General features: G+C 42.7%; 1 protein-coding gene across 4 annotated transcripts in view; it reads right to left on the bottom strand.

The window, feature by feature from the left end:
- Nucleotides 1-17846, bottom strand: part of ACSL1 (acyl-CoA synthetase long-chain family member 1) — a 36779-nt gene extending 18933 nt beyond the window's left edge. Inside the window, exons 1-7 of one of the 4 annotated variants that reach the window (XM_021393349.1) lie at nt 17675-17846; nt 16690-16837; nt 10394-10454; nt 8620-8847; nt 3612-3726; nt 3161-3225; nt 1785-1886 (exon numbers count right to left, since the gene is read on the bottom strand). In XM_021393349.1, the coding sequence (XP_021249024.1) occupies nt 1785-1886; nt 3161-3225; nt 3612-3726; nt 8620-8817 (480 nt within the window). In that variant the 5' untranslated portion in view covers nt 8818-8847; nt 10394-10454; nt 16690-16837; nt 17675-17846. The remainder of the gene's footprint in view (nt 1-1784; nt 1887-3160; nt 3226-3611; nt 3727-8619; nt 8848-10393; nt 10455-16689; nt 16838-17674) is intronic. The other 3 variants (XM_021393348.1, XM_021393350.1, XM_021393351.1) reach the window with 3 other exon arrangements.

Below are 21654 nucleotides of genomic sequence, written 5' to 3'. Positions count from 1 at the left end.
CCAACTCCAAGGGATTTTCCCAGCAGTCGTTCCTGGAACTGAAAAGTATGAATCATTGACAAAAGTCTTTACATAATCTGGATTAATAATTCTATTTTGAATGTCACAACACTTGTTCAGTAGTTTTCAGTAGGGAAAGTCCCAGATTTAAAACCATTGGTTTAAATAATTCTTTCCAGCTCATTTCTGATCCAACTCAAAGTCTGCCGAAGCAATGCAACTCAAGTACATTTTGATTTTGTGGCATATAAGCAGACTACACCATCATGCCCCCTCCAGAAAATCCACTGACCAAACAACCAGAGAACTTATCTTTCGTGTCAAAATAAGTAGTCTTGAAAAAGAGAAAGTTTCTCTTTGCACCCAAATGTCTAGTGACTAACATCTGGCTCTCTCCCGCTCTTTTTTTCCTGAAAGGAAAATCTCCACTTAATGCTGTAAGCTATAAGATTCCTAGTTGGAGACATCCCAGTTGTTTTTTTTAATTATTACTGAGGAAAAACCATAGCTGTTAGAACCAGTATTCCAGCAGGAAAATCCAGGCAAATTACAAGATTCAACAGTCTGGAAAAGCATGTTTTTTGTTAGTACAGGGCTACAGGTTTTTTTTTTTGTAGTGCGAGTTAGGAGAAGAAGTTGAGGGGAGGGTCCAAGGTCACTTGTTATATTGGTTTTTGGCTTTTGTTTGTTCCGAGGGGGTTTGTTTGTTTTTAACTGCCAGAAGGGATGGGTTAGTGACAAACTGAAAAAAATCAGAAGAGATCTAAAGCGTTGTATAACTATTTCAATGGCACTGGACAACTTTTAGCCATGTCAACATTATAGGCAGCTCTAAGTAACAGAAACCAGTTGCTAGTGTTTAATGAAAAGGGACAACATATTTTAGACAAAATTTATCAGCCATCCTCCTGTCCTGATACAGGTTTGGTTTAAAGTAGCCTACTACAGCAAGTGCCAACTCACATTATTAAGCACAAACAGGTTACAGAAATACAGTCCTATTAAATAAGTTTAATGAACAAGTTTTGAAAATAAACATGTACCACTTCATACAATTTTTAGTAACAGCAGTCTAGAATCACTGCTGGATTACTATGGACAGATAGTAGCTAATCAATCTAAATATCCCCTTAGTTGTCTCAGGCTTGTGAGATTATCTGGCTTTACTAGATGATCTTTAGTTGTGCTACTTTTAGTCTGTCTCAAAGTTTCAAGAATTTTCTGCTTTTGCCTTTATCAGTTTTCTGATCTAAAAATCTTTATGTCCAGGGCCTCTTCCTGAGAGAAGATGGCTAAAGATAATAGAACTTTGTCCAAACATTTCATCATTAAAGGTCTAAACACCTTGTGACTTCCAACCTCTTTCAGTTACTCAGTACTCCAATGTCACCTTAAGAGAAAGCAAACTGTGATAAACATTAAGTCAAATAAGTACTGTACTAACTTCCTATTAAACATGTCTCCTCTATCAACTGAGGAGAGAAGAAGAAAGTTCAGTTCATTTGGATTCCTTAATGATTTCTGTCCTCTAATCTTCTGCATGCAGTTCCAAGACCATAAAAGAATATAAGACACTAGCAATTTTATCAGTTATTTATTTCAACTCTTAGTTAAAGCTGCTACATCTATGGCTCATGGGCCTACAATAATGCCTCATACTTTAGCCCTAACTGCAAAGGTGCTCTTAGTAGGGAAGCTTAGTACACTGCCAATAATTAATAGACTTAAAAGAGTGGGCCACTTCAAGCAATAGCTAGATCAGTAATAGAAACACTGTCAATTACCTCAGGTCTGTTTTGGGCAAAGATGCCTATGTACTGGCTGTGAGACGGCTTGAAGCCTCGGTGAAGTAATGCAGAGCCCACATACTCTGCTCTGTCTGAAACCTGGAGGGAAAAATAAAGAGAAGCCAAATGAAAAATTGAGACAAGCTCAACAGTACCCATACTTCAAACTTTTTTCCCCCTTAAGTCTTACAAGAAGGATGATTACTGATGTGAAGCAGACAGTGGCTTTCTAGAGTATTTTGGATGTTCTCTACTTTTGATGAAACTAAAGACTGAAGTAACACTACACTAAACTGAACATAGACACTACACTTACATCCAATATGCAGCAGAAGAGATGCTTAATCCAGTTGGACTTTCATTTGTTAAGTAAAAAATTTAGATTTGACACTCACATATGCAGGAAAGGCTAGAAATACAATGATTCAGCTTTATATTGCTGCTCTGCGACAACACTAAACATGCCACCTTTCTGCTTCGTTCTTCAGAAAAGCACTGAGCTCCAATGCCTACAAGAATACCATTTCACCCTTCAATAAGTGAGAGTAAAGAGGCAAAATCCAGTTAATTCTACAAACAAAGCTTTTGGGAAGGCAATTTTCTAATTCCTCTTTCCACACATATTACCTGAATCCACATTAGTCATTTGCCTCAACTAGAAATGCTTTGCTAATGAGGTTGTACCAAACAGATGCCCAGCAAAATCACCTTGGAAAGTCACCTTTGCTACCTACAAGAGGTCTTTAGTGACCCTAGCAAAACGCACTAGATAAAGCTTATGTAAATTTTAAAGACATCAGCTCACTCAGGCTGTCCCTGATTTAAAGTGCAGCGCTGTTTAAGTTTAGCATGAAGATATATTTTAAGAGACATATTTTTAGTGATGACAAAGCAGCAGTGTGCTACTAGGTAGAATGACACTTATTAGCAGTCTAAAGTGTGTCTTCCAGCATTACAGAGACAGGCAGCCAAGCAGCACAGGTAACATTTGTAGGCAAGACTCTTTCTACTGTAAAACTAGTAACAGTCTGAGTCCCTGAATACTACTTTAAAGCCACTGCCCTTCAGAGGCAGCATCCAAGTTCTAAGCAGTTCAGCAACGAGACACTAAGCTGCAAAGACAAGCCAAAAACATTCAGGAATAAAACACTGAATAAACTAAGTTCAGGAGGTGGCATTCTTCCCCCGTATATATTTTGAGGCTATTCTTTTAAGATACTCTATTGGGAACTAAAACATCTTTCTACAATGTTTTGATAGCAATTTAAGAACACCCATAAATAATTAAGACTTTTCATATTGCAATTGGATGTTGCACCAATACTCTCAGCAAGCAAAAGCAGATCTAGAACTAAGTTAGAAAGACTACTTACCTCTTTATAGGAGATCCACTCATATGGCTGGTTTGGTTTCCTAACACCGAGACACGGACCATTATCTAAAACAAATAAAGTTACACAAAATGCAACCCCTGCCTCCTGTCTTGACACTAAACTACACATTCACCAGCATTAAGCTGACAGCTTGTGAATTCTTTGCAGATACATTCTGAAGACAGGTGTTTTTTTTTTTTTTGGAAGTTGAGAGCAAGCAAGGAAGGAAGCAAGGAAAGGAGACATGGATAAAAAGGCACTGACTTTATTCACGCAACCCTGTTTCAGAAGAGGTCATAATTGGATTGGCCTTCGAGATGCTCACATTCAATATATTTATCTTATTGCTACGTAGACTCCCCACCCCCCCAGTCTCCAAATGCATTTCAGGAGTTCAGACCTTTAGCTCTTAACATCATTGATAAAATGCATCTTAAAAAATTCAACTTACTGGATACATGCAGCCCCCTTTGGAAGATATCATAAGCTGTTCTCACATCATCATAGTAGCAAGTTATCAATTCATCACTGCTAAGGAGAGAGCACCTTCGAGCATTCTTTTCACCCTAAGAAAACCAGTGAGTAAGGTTAGACACTTATGGATGAACAGGAAATTCTGAAAGAAATAGAAACTTCTCATCCATTTTAAAGATTTTGTTATGAGCCTTGGTAAATTCCCTTTGAGAGAACTTCACCACCAGGGAGAAATCTACAAGTTTCCCTGGACATCATCATTGGATGATGTAGGAAGAAATCTGACACACTACTACAAATGTGTCAGGAAAAAAAAATTACCATCAGCTACATATGATAGCACAGAACAAGTACCACAAAATGCCTTTTGGCACTGCTTACTCTTGACAGGATTTTTCTTCAGGGAAATTTTGCTTCAATTGAAGTTGGAGGGATTGGAGTATTCTAGATACGTCAACACTGGGACCCTAATCTACTTTTCCAATTTGTATTAGAAACCAACCATGCTCCAACTGAGCTTTCAAAACCTAAGTGATTTTAGGCATGATCAGTATGACTTCAAAACAAGTGGTCTCTTAAGTAAAATACTTTGTACCGGATAAAAACTGAGTCCAGAAAAAGTTGTTTCCTGACCTAGCTACAGGTGTTTAAGACAACACCAGCATTTTTCAGCAGATAAGCACTTACATATACTGTAAATGGTAGCCTAAAAGAACTGAATAATTTTAACATAGTCCATTTTATGGTGGCAGATTAAATAACCTCATTTTACACCAATTGAAGTTGCACAAAATGCAGTTATGCAAGTACTATTAGACCCACTCAGATGACAGACACAAGCAGATTCTTAACAGGGAGTACAGCTGGTTAAACAGTTTCAAGCAAACATTACTAAAAATCCTCTTTATTAGTGGTTGTTGTGAAAGAGCCAGGAGTTGACTAAGCGGTCTTGGACTACCTAAATCTATGCTTCTGTTGTGATATCATGGATGATGTCAAAAGCCTAGTTATGTGCAGTCATTGACACTTCTAGGCTAGAGATTTATTTTGTTTTCAAAGTACCCTCCAAGACCACAGAGCATCTATTTATATAAAAACTAGAAAGACATAGGTTCATCTGCAGGGACATAAGTATGTGTCATATCACACACACGCCTGGAAAGGAGCTAGCATAGTAGCAGCACACCAGAGACAGAAAAACATTTTAAACACAAAAACAAGTCTAACTTGTTTTAGAAAAGCTATGTGTAATGCAGTTCTTGCCACTCCTTTGACTGTAAGCAGAAACATACACTGAACATGGCCCAGAACAAATTAATGACTGGCTTACCTCTAAACACTCATACACTAGAAATTCAAGAGCACACTTGCCCTCACACCAGTGTCTACTCTATAGGAAATTAACTGATCACTTAGACAACACACAGAAAGAAGAAGCAGGACTGCTTGTTTTATTTCACTTGTTTAACAGACTGTGGATAACCAAGGTCAGCTTCTATGTTTCCCACTTTTACCAATTCTGGGGTTAGCCAGCGGAAGATCGCGCCACAAAGTTCATAATCACAGTCTCACTGTAGATATCACTGCATCTGTAGTGTATGCTATTAACATCACATTTGAGGCACTACGATTTACACATCAGGTGAAATACCACACCCTAAGCCATTCCTCGCAACAGACAAGAAATTTGTTTTCTTCTGATGAGAGCTAGTACTGTTTTGCTCACACATCCTATTACTTAGAACTACAAAAGCAGTTTTCAAAGGGCCTGAAGCACTAACTGTATCTGAAGATGAGGCTTATCAGACAGCACACTGCTTAGATTCAGGACTGGTGGCACTGTTCCTTTTTTTAAAAAGGAACATTAGAGAAACTACGACAGACTACTATTGAAACAACCCATCAGTTCCAAGTTTTATCAATAAAGGGAAGCATAACCAACATACACTACTGCCTACTTGATCCCTCTTCCTCAAGAGAAGCAAAACTAATTTCAAGGCTGCTGGAAATTCAGTTTCCTCTGAAGAACACTGTTTCTTGTGAGACAACCATCAGGAGTCTAATGATATTCTTCAGCGATAAAGGTGTACCTCACTGCATTTCTGAAGATCATTTAGAATACACCATGCTGCCAGCTTGAAGTCATTTATTAAGCAGTATTACAGCATTGGTCTAGTTTTGGTTTAGAGTTCTTACCCAGAACATTTGTGCAACCATTAGGCAAGGGTTTGTTTGCAGCAAGCTTGTTTTAAGAAGCACCTCTGCTTGAGCACAGGTCCTTAAAATGAGCAGATATCCAGGCCTCGGGACTGGAATGTTTGCCTGATCTCATAAACGCTATTTGAATGAGACCTAATAGACGCACCCAGCACAGAGGTAATTGCTGAGAAAGGTTCTCCATTTTTAAAGTGTTCTTAAGGAGGACTGTTCTCAAAGGATTCAAGTGGATCCTGAGAAACTTTCACTTATATCTCTGAAAAGATTCTCCTGGAAAAAGATCGAGTTGGGAGCTTTGAAAGCAGGTTTTATGTCAATGAAGTGGAATTACAGCAAGTATACTTCAAGGTCTGCACCCCATGTATTTTAATTGACATTTGTCTAGAAGAAACCAGATACTTTCAGTAACTCTGTACCCATATTCAACTCAGCATACAACCCCTATGCTGGCTCAGTGTCAATTAAAATAGGTTACTGGATGCTGATCTACTAAATCAGAGCTTTTCACAGACTGGAAGTGACCTGGAACAGCAATAAATGTGTTTTCCTTCCCTTAAGAAGTTACAAAGTTTTATCATCAGAACATGTAGAAACACTATACCAGTCACTGACTTCACTTAACCTCATTAGAGACCAAGAAAATAATGTACACAAAAATTAAACAGACCTATATTTGTAATTTCAAAGTTTTAACCAGTAATGAACAGGTAGATTTGGTACTAAAAAAATACAGAGAAGAGGAATAGTATTCTGCCCCATTTTTTTTTTTTTGAAGCACATAGCTGACCCTGCAGACCTTTCAGTACATTTTCTGATTAAGCAACACAATATTAAGGCATACTTTGAAAACAGTGTTTCGCATTTTTTTTTCCTGTGGAAGTGACAATACATCTTCATGTACTCTATTCTCTTATAGATGTATTAAGTGAAACTCTAAGGAAACAGTGAGAAAGTGAATCCTAAGCACTGTATTACATTCAGAATTTCTAACAGCTACATAAACCCACATCAAAATACATTCTCATTTGATAAGTTTGGTACAGTTTACAACATTATATTGTAAGGGTTTTAAGTGAGCTGTCAAACTAACAAGACAGATTTTGGTTATGTCAACGTATTATCAAAGTTTGAGCATGTTTTGGGGATAAAGAGCTAACACCTTCAGCTGTTCCCCATTTAATGCTCCTGAGTCTTTATTGATACATTTCCTGAAGGGGCAGTAGGAAGTAATGCTGCTCCACCTACCTTGCTCTGATCAGAGAGCAGATGTTAACTAGCACAACATGGATTAATTGTCAATTATTTTAGTGAGATCACATAGTAAAGAGCAACAATTTTTATCACAGAATTTAGCAATGATGAGCAATTTAGCTTGAAGAGGTAAAGGTAGTGAGCTGCACCTGCTGTCCAGTGTTAAGCATAAACATTTGTCACTGGTTTTACGGCCAGTTTAGAGCCACTGTTCCACTATCTTCCAATGCTAAGCTCCCAGTCTGCTACTGATATAATCTCCACTGAGTAGCAAGGCATTTCACAGCTGGAGAGCTTTCACTGCTAGTTTACTGCAGCCACTGAAATAAGCTGTTCCATAAGACTATTCCCCACAATATCTAAATGGCTGCTATCCAGATTAGGAAGAGTCACCAGGAGTGAGTTCTAGCCTCTGGATCCTTTTATACACACGCTCCTAAAAGAGATTTTTATAGCTGTCTTGGCAGATCATGTTTTTGTCTCCCCTTCATGCAATTTTAACAGCAGACCATTACTTACTGTGTTTTCACTGTATTAACATGAGCTGTGCATTATCTTACCAGTATACCACATGGGAAAAAATTAAGAACTAAACAGCTACTAAATAAGCTTCTGAATGGAGGGGCCAGCTAATGATTCATTCTTAAATTCCAGTATCAAACACTACAGAGAAAGAAATGCCCGATTTGAAGCCGTGACAGGAGTCTGTTTTGCTAAAGCTCATGAAAGCTTACATAGTGTAAAATTGAAACTGCTGCCACATTTGTTTACATCGGTTTATAGTCACAGCTACTCTTAAGCTCAAAAAGAAGTCATGTAGTGTCATGCCTTTGACACAGAATCTGCTGTAATGGGACACCTTGGTTGCAAGCATACATAAGAAAATCCACAGCTGGTGTTTCTGAAGAATACAAGAAATGCAAAAAAAACCTGTCATCCTTATATTCCTACATAAAGTAAGTATCTCACTTGAAGATCTCAACCATCCAGCGCTATCTCCTTCCTTCAAAAAAGGAAAAACCACACAGGGAAATTGATACAACAGCTACTCACAAAACTAACCACGTAATCAATTGTCTATATTTGTTTCTGAGCAACAGTCAAGCTGTTTCGATATCTGATTTCAACATTAAATACCACCTAACTGCAACACTGTGCCTCTGAAATCAGAAGACAAACTAAGCTAACATATCTAGAGATTATTACATGATTCTTTAATTCCAGCTTACTCTACGGCTGGGATGTCTTGGCAGGACTCCTATCATTCCACAGATCATTTCAGGACAGTTAGTACCCTCTTGATGCTTGTAACTTAATATAGAGTCTCATCTGTCAGCTATTATAAGCTAGATATTGTAACAGAAAAGTATTAGTCCAGTCAGTATACTCCAGCACACATACTCTGACCCCACCATCTAATTTAACAGGTCATCACCTAAACATACAGTTAAGTTAGAACAACACTGTGTCAGCTTAAATATTCACAAGTTTCATCTTCTACATCAGGTGACACTTACCTCTACTTCCACAGACTGCATCGCCAAGTCACACGGTGGCTTTAGCGCTTTTGGTCTTGTTGCGTACCAGTAGGTTGTGAGGGCTGCAAAAGCACCGAAACCCACCAGGGTATTTGTCGGAAGGGTGCGCACATACTGTCTGACATCCACAAGTTCAGGAATCCGTATATGCCTAAACAAGTCGTGCGCTTGCATCATAGCTCAGTGTAGTTGTCCCAGTGCTGGAAGCTGTCGACATGAGAAAAGTTGCACAGATTTGAAGTTATTCTGATATAGTGTTGTAGCAGAGCAACATACTCTTTGTCCTACAAGCTTCTCACTATCAAAATGATTTTATCTGCCACTATGCAGGCAATCTTTTAGATTTCTGTAATGGGATTACATAAACAAGCAATTTTTGGTTCAGAAAAGTCAGGTGAGACTGACAGGAGGCAATATGAGTTTTAAGAGCACTTAAAAGACACTGCATGTTAACAAACTATTTGCCTTTTTTTTGTTTTGAAGGACAGCATTTCACAAATGGTAAATATTTACTGGTAGAGTAGCTGTACTACAAGGCTGCTTTAAGAGTAAGTGTCAAACAGGACTCCAGGGAGGGAGGCAGGGCTGCTAGCTTTCCTGCACCAACCAACAGAGAGCACCCTAACCCCGCAGCAGCATCACAGCACAAGCAGAATCCTCCACCTCTGAAGTCCTGTCAAATAACCCCTCCTTTTCCAATCTCCCCTCAGTCACACACAAGAAGCTCTGCTGAAGAGTTCATAGAAGGCATCTCCCTACAGCCATGCTGTGCTGGCCAGCTTCCCATTTCTCTCGGCATCACACCAGCAGTTTATCATTGGCCACAAGGCAGAACAAAGCAGCATGGAAGGAGCAGCAGCATCAACAAGCACAGGAAGCACGTTTTGCTCGTCACGTCCATACAGAGAGCTGAGGAGAGGCAACTCCCAGCCCGTGCCTGACATGGATATTCCGCAGCAAGAACAAGCCACGGAAAAAAGCACTGCTGCCAGCTCAGCTGGTGCCCTCCTCCACAGCCAAGGTCCCCGGGGACGTCTGTCACATGCCACAGCCACCAGCTCCTGCCCACTAGGTTAGAGGTGAGCAACAGACAGACAACAACCTGCACCAATGGCAGCCATCACCTGCCACACCAGGACAGAGTGGGCAGAGCTGCCTTATCCTGTATCCAACCTGCTTCTTCAAGAAGAGAGATGCTTTTGTTTGGTTCATTTTGGCTGAGCCACATCAGGCAGCAAAGCAAAAAGCCCGAAGAACGTCAGATGTGTTTGAATAGCTCGGGAGTGCTGTGAAACAATACACAGCTGGAGGGCGAGAGTGCAGGAGACCAGAATTAAATGCATATTCCTTTTTCTAACCAACTATACCAGGTTGAGATTTCCCATTTCTGTAGAAAAAGCCTCAAGTTTATAATCTATTGTTTAAATCTTCATTGCTGCCATCAGTTATTCAACTAGGCAGCATAGGAGTCATCTAGTCCATAAAGGCTAACCAGTATTTGGACACAGATTTGCTACGGACAGCAAAAAAGCCATAAGACAGTTCAAAGGACCCACGGTTTTGCAACGTTAGCAGGACAGTCTGAAATCAGGTCATGGATAGGAGCAGAGTTAGGATGGGATCGATGCCATCTCCGGGCAGGTCCCAGACCCCAAACCTCCCAGGCCACAGGCACTGCCCTCCTCTCCTCCTCACTTTTGTGTCTCTGACTGCATCACCGAAGCACGCTGCACAGGGCCACTACAGAAGTTACCTTTCCGTTATCTGCACCGTGACACACAGCCTTTGGGTACGGCCCACTGCAACACAGCAAGCTGTAGTAATGGAAGGTAGAGAAGAACTTGACTTAAAAACAGATATTTGCTTCCCCCATGTGTTAGTCATAATGTGTCCTGCATACATATTGTATAATTCAGGAATGCAGCACAGTTTGAGAATTATTCTTTCTAAAGGCTGCTGCGCCGTTATAGCTACCAAGAATAGAAGTGAACATGTTCATTTCATTCACACAGAAGTCCCACTGCAGCCAAGAAGCAGCCATGATTTAGGACCAGGTAAATCGAAAGTGGTGATGCTTTTTCTTTGTGACCAGTTGTTTGTAGAGCAGTTTACAACATAAAACATTCTTGAGCAGCTATATCAGAATTCCAGTTACATAATGCATTTTACTGCTTATATTTATCTCAAAGGAAACTTTATTACACCTCCTGCCTTATCAGCAGGAAAAGACAAGACTAAGAACTTCTCAGCCAGACTAAGCAATTCCTAGCTTTAACACTACCTGCTAGGTCATAGCAACTCTTGTTTTCTGTATTTAAGGCAAAGTCAGATGCAAGAGAGAGAACACATTCTAAACATACGCAACTGAATATGGACCTCAAGAAAGGCATGAGGTTTCAATGCCCTTCTTTGATTTATCTCAGTAATTATTAGGCTCATGTCCCAATTGCATCAGACATCCAACGTCTTCCCCATGACCAGAGGAAGCAGTTTAAAGCTATTCTATCTAGATACAAATGCATTTTCAGAGGAGCTATGATCTGGCCTTCAATCCTTCCTCGAAAAGAAAGGACCCAGCTTTGTTTGATTATTCAAGACAAGCAAAAGAGGCTAGCAACACTTTAAACAATCCACTCTGTTACTTCCACCCTCCAGCACTAATTTATAAGACACTCTTAAAATTGCACAGTTCACCCACGTCAGGGCACTCCTAATTGCTACCGATGCATTTCCACATTTCTGGACTTCAAGCCTTCCCTCCACGTTTCACCTCAACCATTAGAAGAATGACAGGACGAACAGTAAGCTATTAACTTCAGCTGCATAATCAGCATGGATCATCCACTTGGAGAAAAGCACTTTGAACTTCTTGGCAATGGGATACCTGACACGGAGGCAGAGTTGTATGTACAAGGCCAACAAGATATATCGACAAGCAGCAGTAAGGCTGCATTCTTTCCTACAAACTCGAGTATTGCGTTTGCTTCTTGTCCAGGTAGGGTCTGGACTACAGATAGTGGACAGAGAAACCAGGTCCTAACTGAAGACAGCCCATAGTGACAGACAGCATGTCATGGTTGGAAGCGCAAGAGGAAGTAAAGCCAGGATGAGAAGCACCAGCCTGTGATCCTCAAGTTCCTACATGCAGCAGAAAACTCAGAATAGAAGGGATAACACCTGCAGCTCATAAACACATCTTCCTCAAAGAAACCAGTAGAGCTTGGCTAGTTTGGTTTTAGTTAGGAGACAATACCAGATATGTGAAAGTCATTTTAATAACAGGGCAGATTAACTACATCAGAGGTAATTACCTGTCCTCTATAGCAATAGCAGTTCCCCAAACACAGCCCTGAAAGCATCCCTCCAAACTGATCCTACGATTCAGCTGGAGTTCTGCACAGCTCAGACAAAGCGTGCTCTCTGTGCACATGCACAGCCCACAGCACCCAAGGCCCATTCTTTACAGTGGAGCCAGTATCTCAAGGCAACAACCCAAGTTGGCAGCTCTCGGCCGTTCTTTGCTGCTCCTACTCGCGGCACACAATGGGCTATTTACAGAGGGCAGCAGCCTGCCTATTGTCCATCCATAGCCAGACATCGTTCGAGTGCAACGGAAGAACAGGAGAGCAGTCGTCAGCTTCTTTGGTGACAAGAAAACAACCCCAAGAGCCAATGGCCTCCTCCCCTCTACCCTAACCCTGAAAGCACACCAGCACTGGGGTGGCCTGTGACAAAGGCAAGCTTGCTATACAGTAGAGAAGGAGTAGCCACACTTTTCTGAGCCTCTTACAGAGGAAAAGGCAGCTTAATCATAGAACAGGCTGGGTTGAAAAGGACCTTGAAGATCACTTAATTTCAACTCCCCTGCTGTGGGCAGGGTCACTAACCACTAGACCAGACTGCCCAGAGCCACATCCAGCCTGGCCGTGAACGCCACCAGGGATGGGGCATCCACAACCTCTCTGGAGAACCTGCTCCAATGCATCACCACCCTCTGAGTGAAAAACTTCCTCCTAGTATCTAACAGAAACCTCTCCTGTCTTAGTTTAAAACCATTCCCCCTTGTCCTATCACTATCCACCCATGTAAACAGTCACACCCCCTCCTGTTTATACGCTCCCTTCAAGTACTGGAAGGCCACAATGAGGTCTCCTTGGAGCCTTCTCTAAGAGAAACAAGCCCAGTTCCTTTAACCTTTCTTCATAGGAGAGGTGCTCCAGTAATTCATAGTTTCTTACTGTGATCAGTATGGTCCTAAGATATTTTAACTCATCCTTCAGAAGATCAAGTGTATAATCATGTTCTAGCTTCTTTACAGAGTGCAAGAAGGCGCAACAAAAAGCTTTGGCTACTGACAAAAGAAATCCGCTTGTCTGAATAGATGCATAATCCTAATCTTATGGTGCAATTTGTAATATCTTAAATTTGATTTGGTTCAGCTGGCCCCAGATGCACGTTCCTACAACCTTCTTTGTTGGCCAGGGACTCATCTGGCAGTGCAGTCGCACCCGGAGATGGTCTAGCAAGAAGGCTAGGTTAGTACTGATGACAGCTCTCAGCTAGATCAGCTTTTTCTTGAAGACCAGATAACCATTAATTCCTACTAGAAAGCAGCACAGGTGGGGAAAACAAGGATAGTTGTAATATTACACCTTAAGCATGCAACTCTAAATACTGCCTGCAAGCACTCCCAGGATTCTCTCTCCACTCTGCAGTCAAGGCAGTACCTTGGCTGAGGTCTTACACATATCCCTGTCAGAGTCCAGCTGTAGCCAGTAGGGAAACCACAAGCACCCTCAAGACACAGCAAAGGAGCACAGGTAATTAAGACCTGAAGGGAATTTCTCAGTTTAAGTCTCCTTTAACATAAATACTACAGTAAGAGGTCTCCTGTGGTGCTGCATCTCATCGTGTTACTTAACAAGTAACTTTGTCCTTCGCCACAAAGGACTTTTCCAAACAAAAATATTATTGAACTGCAGCAAGGTCCCATCAACTCTTCTACCTCCCTTCTCACTCCCTACTTTCCCATTTAAAAATACCTAGATCTCATCTTACCTAGAATCACCTCAATCGCCCAACCAGCCGACAGAGCTATAAACCCCAATTTAAAGCAGTCAACCATCAGATTCGCTTTCCTGCAACAGTGAGGAGGAAAGAACCAAGAAGTTAGTGAGGAACCCATCCCTTGCACAAAGAGGAAGCAGAAGGTCCCTACTATTCACCCCACACTCACAACCTCTTACCTGCCCACATCCCCTGGTCTGGCTCTGAGCAAACACCAGGCATCACACTGTGCTTCAGGTTGGCTGAGCAAACACCAGGCATCACACTGTGCTTCAGGTTGGCTCTGCTGGCTCAGCCTGAGACACGGCAGATGACTGCAGGGAAGCAGCCTGCAAGCTGGATTCAGCCCTGTCAGGCAGGACCTGCTGACATACTTAATAAGCTGTAACTGAAGCAATGAAGACTCTTGCTGCAACCTTGAAGCTTTACACGTGACACTGATATGTGAAGGCTCTGTCCTCCACCAAGTAAAGCTGCAACCCTGTCCTCAGGCATTTGGCTACAATTCTCTCCATGTCAAATGGAACAACACCTGGATTTCCACCCTTTAGCGCTGTCCAACAAGAAACCCGAGCACACAGCAGTGAGGTCACTAAAGTTCAAGCACAGAAGCCAAGTGGATTCCCATCACATGGTTCAGTGTCTTTTGTGCAGTTGGCATCCTTCAGCAGCACTCGTAACACTAAGTATCAAGGAAATCAGTACTTCACTAAAACTTGAGATAGTGATCAACTTAAGTGTCTCCTTGGATCTGCACCTATACCCTCAGAACAGGTCACTGGGCAATCTTACCCTTTTCCCACCTTCAGTGACCACAAAAGATGCTTACAAATACGTTTTTAAGCCTAAACTACTCTCCTCATTAGATGAGCATCCCTACAGCTCAAGCTGGCAAGTGTACCACAGCCCTCTGTTCACTTATCTCAATCTAAACAGTTCAGATGACAATCACTCCCCAGAGGCAATTGCTCCAAACTGGCAGCTTTCTGGGGGACATTAACAGCTCAAATGCACCAACTTATTCCTGCTGCTCAACCCAGGAGAGTGACCATTCAGAAAGCCTTACATATGTGCACATCAAGCACTCAAACAGGACTGTGCAGGAAAGGTTTTTATTGACACTTCCGTCACCTGACATCCATAGCAAAGGGCAACCTGGATCAGGCACACTTAAGCCATTGTGTATCACACTAGATAATATTTACATTCAAAGAAAGTTTATTTTTAAACAGAACTGGTAACACTGAGGCCAGGCAGATCAGTACTTACTAGAAGCAGTTGGTTCAGAGCAACGTCCCACTACTAGCACCACAAGAAAGTGGTGACAAGCCAAGTAGCCCCTTGATACGAAGCAACAAGGTGCTCCTTTCTCCAAGTCAGTCCTGCTTCTGCAGAAAATTAATCCCTCCTCACTCATCTATTAATGCAGACCAAGTGCAGAGGACAAACCATCAAAACAAGGCACATGTAGTATCAAAATAAAAAGCTTAAGAGTTCTGTTAAGAACTGTAATTCATATAAAACGCCAGAAGTCCTTTTCTGCAGCTTCTTACCACAGGGCTTCCTGCATTTTTGCAGGAAGCTTTAAATAAGAAAGTCTAACAAAAAAAGCTTTTTTTCCCCTCCGGATTTTTACAAAACGATATGAATTGTTTTCAGTCACCGTTGGCGAGAGTATCAGTACTACCAAGAATCAAATCTAACAGAAATTAATATTTTGACATCATATTTTCAACTCCATAGATGAGTAACTCCTAACTTGAAAGGCACCGAGGGAGAGCAGCAGCCTTTGTGTTCTCATGTATCCTTGTTTCAGGAGTCAGGCTGGATCTGCAGAAACACAAACCCCCAGTCTGCAGGCAGAGTTCAGACTGCCACCTGCAAAGGTCAGTTCTATACAGCACTGCTTCCTTCAGTCACACAGCATAGTAAACTCCCACACAAAGCCATTTTCCAGTGGTCAAACCATTTCCCCTCCTATTTGAGGATTTCTGAGGCATAACCACTGTTTATACTCTAACAAAATGTAAGAAATTGTGCATTTTCATTCGTAGTTTAGCACAGGGGGGGAAATAGAACAGAGCTCCCAGCTTCACATCAGACTATCAGAACCACAACTTATCTCACTATGTACTACACCCTTCGGTCTGAAGCTATCCCTCTGTTGCATATTTGAAAGATTTAATGCCTTTAACCTTACTTGAGTCTACACATCCCCAGTCATCTCTATTACAAATATTTGTACAAAACGAACAAAAAACCCAAACCAAACACTATTGTGTTCCATTACTTGAATTAGTTAAAACATCTTCTTGGAGAGAAAACAGAGGATTTTATGTCTCCTCACTGGAGATTAATGCACCCAGGTCTGAAAATATACAACACACCTTCATCACTTCCAAAAATTCAATGCATAATTAATTTGCAGTAGAGTGATCAGGTAGGAGAGTCAGCTATAGAGACTTTACTCAAAGAAACAGGAGAGTTACTTACCCAGATAAGTATTTCTATAAGTTTTCTTCCCTTCCATTTCAACCATTGCTTTTGTTTGCCCCACTGATACCAACCTTGCACTTGACCTTGAAGCAAAAGGCTACTTGGGGGCTTGCTTCAAGAACTGATGACCTACTTCCAACCTCACGCTGGCCAATTTGTAGTTGTAAAACAGCCTTACCTAAGTTTAGAAGCTGCCTTTTGAATTCAATATAACCACTGGAGCCCTCAGAATAGGCTAAGGCCACATGCTTGAGACCTTGAATTGAGTACACAAGCTACTTGTAACTACAAGCTTTAGACCCTGCCCTCCCCAGTCAGCTAATATTTTGCTTTTTTTCCCCAAAACAAAAAAGCAAAAATTTTGCAGGGGGGGGTCCTCAAAGAATCAGTCAGCAACAGTATAATTCCATATTCAGATTTCTGCATTATTAGTACTAATATTGTCGAGAGAAAAGAAAATATACATCTTTCCTTTAAGCTTAATACCTTCTTGCACTTGAAGCTTCTTGATCCAAGAAATCTGACCTGAATCTCTTGATCTGAGAAACTTCAGGTCTCAAGTCCAAGGGCACGTTCCAAAGTGTGGAGGTGAACACAAATGCTCCCAGGCCGCCTGAGGAGACAGCCCCGTTCCCTGTAAAGCAATGTGGTAAAAATAATCTGCTACCACCGCATGGTTTAACTCTTGCCTGGGCACAAGCACAGCACCATGGGGTTTCAGTAGCAGTTATGTTCAGCGTCACTGTTTTCTCTCACAGCCCCGACCACCTTATCTCTGACACCAGCCCAGTGGAGGCCAGCACTCAGATGGGCCACTGGGTCCACAAGTGCTTCGCTAACACCCCAGTCAGCTCACACACGTGCCCTTTCGAAATTCAGAAGGCTTCAAGTGTCGCCAGTCCTGTTCAACAGGAACAAGAAATGTATGCACCTCGGAACAAAAGCATCGTTGAACTCGGTTAAATCCCTGTAGCGCGGTATTCCTACCTCACAGGGAAAGGAGGCCTGCAAAACCAAAGCCACTCAGCCTTCCATTTTAGGCCAGTTTGCCTCACGCCACATTACCACACGCACCCAAGTGATTAGAAAGAAAGAAAAAAAAAAAACGCTATTTCAAGAGCGCGCCTGCAAGCACGGCCTCCTCGAGACGGGCAAGACTAGGGCCGGCGGCTGAGCACAGGGCACCGCGCTCCCGGCCCGGGCTGGAAGCCGCGTCTCGCCGGCCCGCGCCGCGGCGGCTCCCAGGCTGCCTCCGCAAAAACACCGACCGCGCCACCGCGGGCCGGGCGGCACGCAGCCCTGCCGGCACCCCCCAGCTGGGTGACAGCCCGCCGACCCAGCTTCGAGGCGGAGGGCAGCCCCGCGCTGCGGCCCCAACAGGCCCCGCCGCGGCCACCCGCCCGGGCAGCCCTCAGCCGGGCCCGCGGCCTCCTCGTCCCCAACGCCGGTGGCACCGGCGAACCCCGCTCACCTCTCAGCAGCCACAGCAACGACGCGCAAAACTGTGCACGGCTCTCCCGGCGCCGCCCTATTTAAGCGGAGCACGGCGGGAGCGGCGTGTGAGTGTGGCGGGCCCGCCCCTCCGCCCTCACCGCCCCCCGGCGGGCGCTAGGGGCAGGTCCGCCTCCCTCCCGTCCGGGGCCAACGGCCTGCCCGGGCCCGCGCCTGCGGTTCTGCCTAGGGCTTGAAGCGGCGCTGCACTGCCCTAAGCCGTGCAGAAGCTTGCGGAGGCTGGTGGCGCTGCTGTTGTGCTCGTGGGCACGCGCTGCAGAGGACGTATAAGCAAAGATGGAAAGTGTACGCGCTACAGGGTGCACCCCTTGATACCTGACTAATCCCTCAGACCTTACAAAAGGTGACAGCTTGCAAGGGAAATGTTTCCTTACACCTCTGCAAATGACACTTTATCCAGTACAATTCTGCTAAAAAAAAGATGTGTATTTTGTGAAGAAAGCATTCAAAGGGGACAATGAGCTCGTGGCGGACGTGTTACTGTCATTATCCAACCCTAAATACTGCTTGTGAGGGGACCGTGGGTCTGAAGCACATTGACCAGAACATGGGGTCGTTTCAGCAACCTCTGAGAGCCGTCCTGTTGTGGCCACGTGCCTCATGAGCCCACTTGATTGGTAAATCATCAACCCAAATCTCAAAGGTCTGCCGTTCTGTACATGCTCTATTGCCATGGCTTTTACCCTCTGGTATTTAATGGGTTACCTGGGTTATTTTAGGGGGAGGGAGGTTAAGACTACACATATTCTTTTATATACATAATGTTTGGTAAAGCATTGGAGGTTCTTTTATTTCATGTAAAGACAACCCCTGTTTCCTGGTGCTCCAGCTTTTACTGGAGTACAGCAGGAAGGGGACTTCCTGGGAGATGGAAGTGTTAACAGAAGGACCAGGCCTCTGTTCACTTCTTAGTACAAAGGAGCAGCATACTGTGAATCGGCCCATAGTCCCACTTAAGTGCACTTGGATCACTTTGTGGAGAGTCTCACAAATGCAAAACAGATTCCTTTCTCCTGAAAGGAAATGGAAACGTGTCATCCAGAAGTGCATCCAGCTACCAATGGGCATGAAGGCCATAGCACAAAGGATGGCAATTAAGCCCCAAGGCACAGACAGCATGGCCATCAGCTCTCTGCAGCAGTTGCACTCTGCTGGCTTGTTCTATTGCTCCACACTTTGTGCTCCTATAGACAGAGCCAGCCTCTGCCAAATAATTTTTGCATGATGTCCATAGTTTTGGATGAAGGCATCAATTAGGTGATGTGGAAACAAACCAACTCAGGCACTGGTGAATTCTTTTTTTTTTCATGAATCCTTCTATCTGCCAACCACCAAAAACTCACATTGATTTAATCTACAGTGCAAATTAATCCTTCCTTATCATATCCTCCCCACATCTGGGTTTCTGAAGGACAGAAACCACATTTTTCAGCCCTCTCAGAGAAACTTATGTGAACTTTGCCTTGCCTCCCATTGGAAAGAGGGTTCCTAGGAGGTGTGTCTGTGTGTCCACATTTCTCAATCATGTGTATGTCCCCTTTTGTGAATCCTGTCATCAACATGAAAGTGTAAAACCATCAGCTAAGTGGTATTTGAATATGTATTTCACTAATACCATGTATTACCTCTCTACTCCTACTTGAGACTCAGTTGACTATACATCCAGGGACCGCAGTTCTCTTTGAAATTGGCTTTTTCCTGCTGATCAGAAAAGAAAGGGACCTAGTCTCAAACAGATTACTTAGATAAACATATAAAGAAAGCATGGAAGTAGCAGCTGTATGCAAAATAAAATCCATAATGACAATATTGGACTGTCTTATGCAGGGGAGCTCAGGAAACATCTCCTGTGGATCGATGTATTCCTCTTGGTGCCACTGTCCCTTGTCCTTTCACTGGGCAGCACTGAGAAGAGTCTGCCTCCATCTTCTTTCCACCCCCACAATAGATGTTTATGCATACCAACAAGATGTGCCCACATTGCAATCTTTCCCTTCTTGAGGCTAAGCCCTTCCAGCTTGCTCAGCCTCTCCCAGTGTGATAAAATCTCCAGTCCCTTTGCCATACCCATGGCCCTTCGCTGGGCTCTCTCCAGGATGCCCGTGTCCCTCTTGCACTGGAGAGTGCAGGCTGGACCCAACATGCTGGCCATAGCCTCCCCAGTGCTGATACAATGACACTGATGTTGAAGTACCACTCTTATATACATCCATTAGCTATCATGGATGAAGTAAATTAAGCATCTGACAAAAACATCACTTGGCTGCGTTATTTTCACTTGATTTACTGGGCATGCATATTGCTGTGCTGAATCTGGTCTCTTCTCTTTGAGAACCATCCCAAGTGCATAATTTATATAATAAATAGACTGTCTAGCCTCTACCATGTTGTATCTACATCTGCTCGCGCTTTCTTAAAATATCGAGGGAAGAAAACCAAAGAAATGCCATGTAAATAAGCACTTCAAGATGTCTAGCATATACTGCTGTTAAAAAACATGAGCTACTGGGTCCACAGAACAGGCATAATCCCTTATGTCTCTTCAACTCTCTCCATAGTGGGAAATGGAATAACTTTCATTTTACATTTGTAACTGTTTAATACATTTGGGAAATGGATTATAAATTCTGATGGCAATTGCCAGGGAGCAGGAAGAAGGTCCCTCGGTGACAGAGGATGAGCCAGGAGCCCAGGGGGACTGCAGCAGCAGCAATGTCTCCAGTGCAGTCACAGAGTATAAAAGCAGAGAAAGAAAAAAAACTGTAAAACTTCTGTGGCATAGAGGAAAAGAGATGTGATACATATATACATATGTGCACACTTTAATTTACATAGAGAGGATATTTTGAGGAAAAAGGAGAAACAAAACTAGAAAACCAACTTAAAATTGCAAATGTGTTTTTTTTTAAATGTAATTGCTTTGTTGACTTTCAAGGTTTTTAAGTTTTTATTTTCAAACATATAAAGGATTTTCCAGCTCTTCCTACTATTCTTTCTACTTTCTGTTTTTGTCTTTGTTTGTCAGAGTCCTTGCCTGGCTCCCACTCAGAACACAGGACCCCTCCAGAGCACAACATGAACCCCCAGAATGGGAAGGAGATAGTGGGCTCTTGGGGAATGGCACCCTGCCAAGTAAAAAATCAGACACCATGGCCACAGCTCTTTCAGCTTGCTTACGTCAGGCTAACGACAATGCTATTTCTTCACGTGACAAGGTAGCGAGGTAAAAACATAGATCTGGAATAACCGAACATAAACCAGCAGCAGATTCAACTGTGCTAAAGCTGGTTCATTTGCTTCACACGCTGTACCTAATCCCACGTTTACGGCTTCCCTCATATGAACAATCAACATAAAGCTTTTCAGATTTGAGCCATTTAAATAAAACCACAAGCATAAGGATGTTCTGCTGCTCGTTTATGGCAGCGTAGTACAAACAAGCCAGACGTGCCCTTTTGTTAACTTTTCCTCCCATAAAATATTTTCCCAATGGCCGTTCCCCTGTATATGGCTTTGAGGGTTGTAGGCACCACACAAAGGAGAGAAAAGGTTGCATTCTTTACTTCTAAAATCTACTTGAGCAGAGAAGCTACAACATGTAAAGCCACAATACAGAAATGCATAAACTGATCATAACACAGACCGAATATTAAGTGAAATATTACACAGAGATAAACAAGAGCAAGAAAGCTCAGAAGTTAAGTATTTATTTATGCTTGAACTCCAGCTGAGAAGTGAAATCTCCGTCTCAAAAAATAAAAGCCTGTCTCAGGAATATATCCCAAGCACAATCCTTTCTGGCTGACAAAAAGAGTGTGTTGTTTTATTTGGTACATCATGCAGCTCACAGGAATACGTTTAACACAAAAAAGAGCAGCCACACCCAAAACAGGCAAGACTACGGTATATTGAAAGTCCCCGCTAGAAATGTGCTCCAAG

Source organism: Numida meleagris, chromosome 4, assembly GCF_002078875.1.
Source record: "Numida meleagris isolate 19003 breed g44 Domestic line chromosome 4, NumMel1.0, whole genome shotgun sequence".
In the NCBI taxonomy this organism is placed as follows: domain Eukaryota; kingdom Metazoa; phylum Chordata; class Aves; order Galliformes; family Numididae; genus Numida; species Numida meleagris.
This window is presented reverse-complemented; position numbering and strand designations above follow the sequence as displayed.